This window comes from Morus notabilis, unplaced genomic scaffold (genome assembly GCF_000414095.1).
Source record: "Morus notabilis unplaced genomic scaffold, ASM41409v2 Scaffold427, whole genome shotgun sequence".
NCBI lineage: Eukaryota > Viridiplantae > Streptophyta > Magnoliopsida > Rosales > Moraceae > Morus > Morus notabilis.
Window position 1 is genome coordinate 50,537 of NW_010360563.1, and position 5,815 is coordinate 56,351.

The 5,815-nt window shown below is 34.7% G+C and overlaps 1 protein-coding gene across 5 annotated transcripts in view; it reads left to right on the top strand.

Annotated features, from left to right (window-relative positions):
- The window catches only part of LOC21385741 (formin-like protein 13), a 17,584-nt gene extending 12,106 nt beyond the window's left edge, over nucleotides 1-5,478 (top strand). Inside the window, exons 4-16 of one of the 5 annotated variants that reach the window (XM_024164697.1) lie at nucleotides 1-384; nucleotides 490-613; nucleotides 957-1,028; nucleotides 1,361-1,459; nucleotides 1,536-1,577; nucleotides 2,854-2,934; nucleotides 3,015-3,065; nucleotides 3,154-3,235; nucleotides 4,072-4,166; nucleotides 4,505-4,576; nucleotides 4,652-4,768; nucleotides 5,193-5,261; nucleotides 5,353-5,478. The exon at nucleotides 1-384 is cut by the window's left edge and continues 1 nt beyond it. In XM_024164697.1, coding sequence (XP_024020465.1) covers nucleotides 1-384; nucleotides 490-613; nucleotides 957-1,028; nucleotides 1,361-1,459; nucleotides 1,536-1,577; nucleotides 2,854-2,934; nucleotides 3,015-3,065; nucleotides 3,154-3,235; nucleotides 4,072-4,166; nucleotides 4,505-4,576; nucleotides 4,652-4,768; nucleotides 5,193-5,261; nucleotides 5,353-5,436 — 1,372 coding nt within the window. In that variant the 3' untranslated portion in view covers nucleotides 5,437-5,478. Of the gene's footprint in view, nucleotides 385-489; nucleotides 614-956; nucleotides 1,029-1,360; nucleotides 1,460-1,535; nucleotides 1,578-2,853; nucleotides 2,935-3,003; nucleotides 3,070-3,153; nucleotides 3,236-4,071; nucleotides 4,167-4,504; nucleotides 4,577-4,651; nucleotides 4,769-5,192; nucleotides 5,262-5,352 lie in introns of those variants that run through there. The other 4 variants (XM_024164699.1, XM_024164701.1, XM_024164700.1 and 1 more) reach the window with 4 other exon arrangements.
- The last annotated feature ends 337 nt before the right edge of the window (nucleotides 5,479-5,815 follow it).

Consider the following 5,815-nt stretch of genomic DNA (forward strand, 5'->3'; position numbering starts at 1 on the left):
TACACCGCCTTTAAGGGTAAATATATCTGTTAGAGGTAGACCACCTCCACCACCTCCTCCTCCTGTGCGTCCGCAAAATCCATCTTCGGTGCCACCTCCACCTCCTCCTGTTCCCACCTTTTCATCTAAACAGTCCAACAGCTTGACACAAAATTCCTCTTGTATTCCTTCTCCTCCCCCACCGCCAGCTCCTTTGTTTAAGGGAGTTTCAAAGACTCCATCTCCTACACGGACACTTAGTACTTCCAACAGTGGAAAAGGACGTCTGTCACGTACCATGAGTTCAAAAAGTAGCAATAAGAAACTGAAACCGTTGCACTGGATGAAACTAACAAGAGCAAATCAAGGAAGCTTGTGGGCAGAGGCGCAAAAATTCGGAGCCATGTATGCTCTATAATTCTGCAGAAAAAGTTATATTGTCTGACAAAGTTTTATAGTGACATGCTTCTAGTATCTTAAGCTTGAATTTCTTTTTATTATTTTAACTAGAGCTCCAGAGATTGATATGTCAGAGCTTGAGAATCTTTTCTCGGCAACACTTCCAATTTCAGCTCATGGCAGGAAATCATTCAAGCGCAATTCAGTTGGATCGAAAACTGAAAAAGTGCAATTGGTAATTTATGCTTCAGTTCTTGATAGTGAGCACAATTAGCTTTTTGCTTATCTCTATGTTTATCCCTTATTTTTCTCCTTATTTACCATGCTAAGGTGCAGTATAATTAAGTTCATAGATGAAAAAAAAAAGAGAGGAAAAAGAGGAAAAAAAAAAAAAAAAAACTTAGCTTGATTGCTTGATTATCATCAATGAAGAATTGTAATTTGTATTTATTTTTGGTTGAACAGGAGGAAGTAGGAAACATTTATAATGACATGATATTCTCTTCCCTCTGCCTTTCACTTTTTTAACAATAATAATCCTGAAAAGTGAACTTATTTACTATTCTTGCTTCTTTCAGCTTGACCATAGACGAGCATACAATTGTGAGATCATGCTCTCGAAGGTGAAAGTTCCATTGCATGTGTTGATGGTGAGCTTCTATAGATATAACTTTTGCACATAATTACTCGGTGATGAATCTAAGCATCAAACTCTGTTCATTTTTATATGCAACAAATTCACAGCCAATGTGTCGGAGCAGTCTAATAACATATACTGTTATCATTCTGAGTCATAATTAGCTTTCAAAGATCTTTCACTCTTATTCTTAATGACTGCGAAGTTGCACTTGACTGGAGCATGTTTTGAACAGAGACGCTTCCCTCGTCTTCTTCCAGATTTTATGGGTTCAGACTAAGATCAAGCAATAATTTCTCATTTATTGCCCTTATTAACAAAGACTGTTTTGTGTCATATTGACAGGATTCAGTGCTTTCCCTGGAAGATTCAATATTAGACGCTGATCATGTTGAGAATCTCATAAAGTTCTGCCCAACACAAGAGGAGATGGAAATACTTAAGGTATCGCAGAGTTTGTAATCGATGACTATTTGTTGCACTTTTCAAGTTATAATTTCCTTTACATATTTCTGTTCAGGGCTACACTGGAGAGAAGGAAAACTTGGGAAGATGTGAACAGGTGTGTAGGGTGTTAATCTTGCTTTTCCTTTCCTCAGCTTATATTATTTTTGGCAATTTGATACGCTTATCTTTGAACAACATGCTTTTATTTTTATTTTTTATTTTTAACTACAACATCAGTATTATTTTTAATTCCATATACACTGTATAGTTTTACGAATGGGTGGTCTAGTTACTGTTGTTTTCACAAAGAGGCACGACCTTTACCTTTTCTTTTTGAACTTAGGGGTGGGGGGATTTGAACTCTATTCTTGTAGTGGAGTTAGGTGTAAAATTACTGCTGGCCGCTGGGCTATGCCTGCAAAATCACAGAAGCACTACTTTTACTTATGCCAAAGGTAAAAGCAAAAAAAAAAAGAAAATGTTAAAAGTTAATTAAACTAGCTTTTCATAATAAAAACTACATCGGTTCTCTGTAAAATGCTTATGTGCACATTTTACCTAACACCGGTTAAATCCTTTTTGGTTCAAATTGCTTTAGGGTAAAGTTATCCCATTCCGGGCCTTATCCTACATTGATTTATGGATTTCCTCTTATAGGTATAATGCTGCTTTATTTAAGGCTGAAGATTTTTCTGTTCTAACTGAAATTTATTGGTTCCCCAATTAAATAGATTTATTCTATTCGATAACAGTATCAGCTCTGTAAGATGCTATTTATTGGTTAACTTTAGCATAAGTAGACCACCTCTTGATATGAGTATTTAATCGATAGATTGTGTTGTAATCAGATTGTATTGTTTCCCATTACTCATAACACGCATCACACGCAGTAGGGAAGGTCAGGCAGAATAAGTTAGTCTTGTAATTTATTAGCTTTATCTGCATCATTTTTAGAGAAAGTTTGCATATACAAGATTTGGTTCTACGCCAACCAGGACCTTTTTCATTTTATTCTTTTCCTTGAAAAAAGGTAATTATTCTGCTAAAGGTCTTTGATTCGTTAACCTCAAAAGAGGGGCTATTGTAACAGTTCTGCTCAGAGTTGGTATTCAAGGAAATACTTGGGGGGTGTCCTCCTGTGGTTTTAGACTATTCTATATTCTTTTCTCTTGCTGTACATATCATGTCTCTAATCTATATATGTTGTTTTATATAGCGACTTGTTTTTGTCTTTTCTTTTTTTAATCTCATACCTGATAATGAACTTTACTTGCCCTAGACTGAAGCTCATTAACTGTACTTCTCTAACTGCTCAATTTGGAGAAATAAATTGGTGAATTGTTTGATTTGGAATCACTTTCGGCTTTAACCCTTCCCCTTTTTGGCAACAGTTCTTCTTCGGGTTAATGCAAGTGCCACGCGTAGAATGTAAACTTAGAGTTTTTTCATTCAAGATACGGTTCCATTCTCAGGTGAAAACCACATTCCTCAAATCATATTCTATTTTTCTGCAATCCTTAATTCCTTAACTGTATTTTTAGTTGCCGTATAGGTCTCTGATCTTCAAAATAGCCTCAATGTCGTGAACTCTGCATCAGAAGAGGCAAGTAATTCTATTGTGTTCCTTTCTTGTAAGAATTTCATCAGTTTTATTGGATTTTCACAAATCTTACAAGGGTTTTTTTTATCAGATCAGAAGTTCCTTAAAATTAAAAAGAATCATGCAGACAATTCTTTCCTTAGGAAATGCTCTGAATCAGGGAACTGTTCGGGGTAAGTTGAAACTTAGTTGACCTTATATCTTGCTGATTTTGTCATTATTTCTACATCATTATACAAAGGGGAGGTGGAAAATTCCATGTGATCAATACTAGCAGTCATTTCACCTTTGAAATACTCATAAGAATGCAAATGGACAAGGCATTCTTCTAAAATAATACGCAGATAAATTATTAGTATTTGACTTTTTTCTTGGGATCCAATTAAAATGCAGGATCCTTTTCAACACTAATGGGCCATCTGTTCATAGGTTTGAACAAAAAGTTTGAACAGACCCATATTTTTGTAAGATTTCAACTCCTTGTTCATTTCGCCGATTCAAATCACATCTCAAGTTTTTGCTACAGTGTTTTCTCTCACAAAAATTCAAATTCAACTTTTTGTGCTACAGTATTTATTCTCACATAAATTCACATTTCAACTCGAATCGGTGAAATGAACAAGGCCTTAGCAAACATTTTAGATTGTGGTTCAAACTGTGAACCAAATGGGCTACGAGCTAATGTTTTAATGTTGAGTTCTTCATTGTAAGAAAATTTCAATTGGTGCAAGTTTCATTGCAACAATGTAATATTTGGTGAGAAAATTTTCAAATGACTTTTCATGGCAAGTCAATGTAGTTTCTGAAAATAAGCTGTTAGGTTTACGTGTTCTAGCTGCACAGTGTATGAGAGGCTTATGGAACTCAATTCTTTATAATTCTATATGGAGAGAAGATGCTAGATGAGCAAAAACTAAAATGGACGTAGCTACAATATTTGTAACATTTTGACTTTATAATATTTCTGATATTATTCATAGTAACTAATTTCATAAAAATCCTCTGTTAGGGTCTGCTGTCGGATTTAAGTTGGATAGCCTTCTTAAACTCACGGAGACTCGTGCACAGAACAATAAGATGACTCTTATGCATTATCTTTGTAAGGTAGAAGATGGTCTCTTCAGTTGGATTGCTTTTGGAATTTAGTAGAAGTTGCTTTTCTGTTTTGAAATCGTGTACAGTTAAATGTTTTCATAAACTGACGATTATGTCGTGAGGAAGGAAAGTGCTTTGATAATTATTAAATGTATCAATTCCAAAATGAAATATGTTGCAACATTTAAATAATCATGCCAATGAGGCCCTTTTGTGGGCTTAATCTGAAAATTGAACAGTTCTTTTTATGTCAGTTTTTTAACAGCATCTTATGAAAAATATTTTACAGATATAAAGAGTTCTGATATTCATGTTGGTAACATTCAATTTTCTTCAATAAGCTGCAGGTACTCGCTGATAAACTACCTGAAGTTCTAGATTTTTCTAAAGATCTTGGCAGCTTGGAATCTGCTTCAAAGGTATTCTTGTTTGTGTTCGGCAACCATATGTCAATGAATACTTGTATCAAGTGATTTTATTGTAAACTTGTGTAGATACAACTAAAAGTTTTGGCGGAGGAAATGCAAGCCATAAGCAAAGGATTGGAGAAAGTTATCCAGGAATTGTCTGGTGCTGATAATGACGGTCCTATCTCAGAAAATTTCTGTAAGGTATTTATATACATCTTTATAGTGAATAAAGTCCACTGACAACTAAAAGCTCCACAACATTTTAATTTCCATGCATACCGGTGGTGTTTTACACCTCATCTTTTTCATCTTGTAAGTAGGGATGTTTTGGGGCTTCGATTCTATAGATTTTGATGGTGATTTTGTATTCCTTTGGTTTCTTTTGCTTGCATGTATTATATTTTCTATCAGAAATATCCTTTTTTTTAAGGATTATTTCGTTCTAAAAATGTTCATTTTGTATTGCAAAAGATGAGTGAACTTTTTCCTCGAGTGAGCTAGTCTAATTTCGTCTGAAATGCTGAGCTTTGTGTTTATATAGAAGGTCAAAATGCTGAAATTTGTAACCAAAGGCCGTGAGGTTTACTGCTTTTCCAGTTTTTATTTACTCTTTTTCTTCTCGTAGACTTTAAAGGAGTTCCTTCAATATGCTGAAGCTGAAGTGAGATCGTTGGCTTCACTGTATTCTGCTGTGGTAGGTCTTGCTTTCCAAGCTAATGTAGTGACTTCATTGTATTCATTACATGATGAGACTCTTATTTACTTTTGCGTTCAACGTTTTTCAGGGTAAGAATGTGGATGCTTTGATTCTTTATTTTGGGGAGGATCTTGCTCGATGCACTTTTGAACAAGGTATTGTCAAAAACTAACCAGGAGGTATTCTGGTTTTGAATTCGGTATTTTTGTGACTATTTTATGAATGACGGATAGTTTGCTTTTAGGCATAATAAATTCACAAGAAAATAAAAAAAAAATAGAGTAGTAATCGTGCCGGAAAGTCGATTGAATAGTGAAAGAGGTCGAGAGGCGGAATATCTCGGCAACAGTGGATGTAGGTAAATTCATTTGTCGAACAACTATAAATCTCGTTTGCATCTCTCTAACTCTATCTCTTTAATTTTCGCACCTCAAATTTAATTGCTGACATTGATTGTCTTAACTCATCGTGATAAATTTATTGAACTCTTTTTATCGTATTAGATTGGTCTATTTCATGTAAATCAAGTGGTTGAGCTATTGTATTAACTT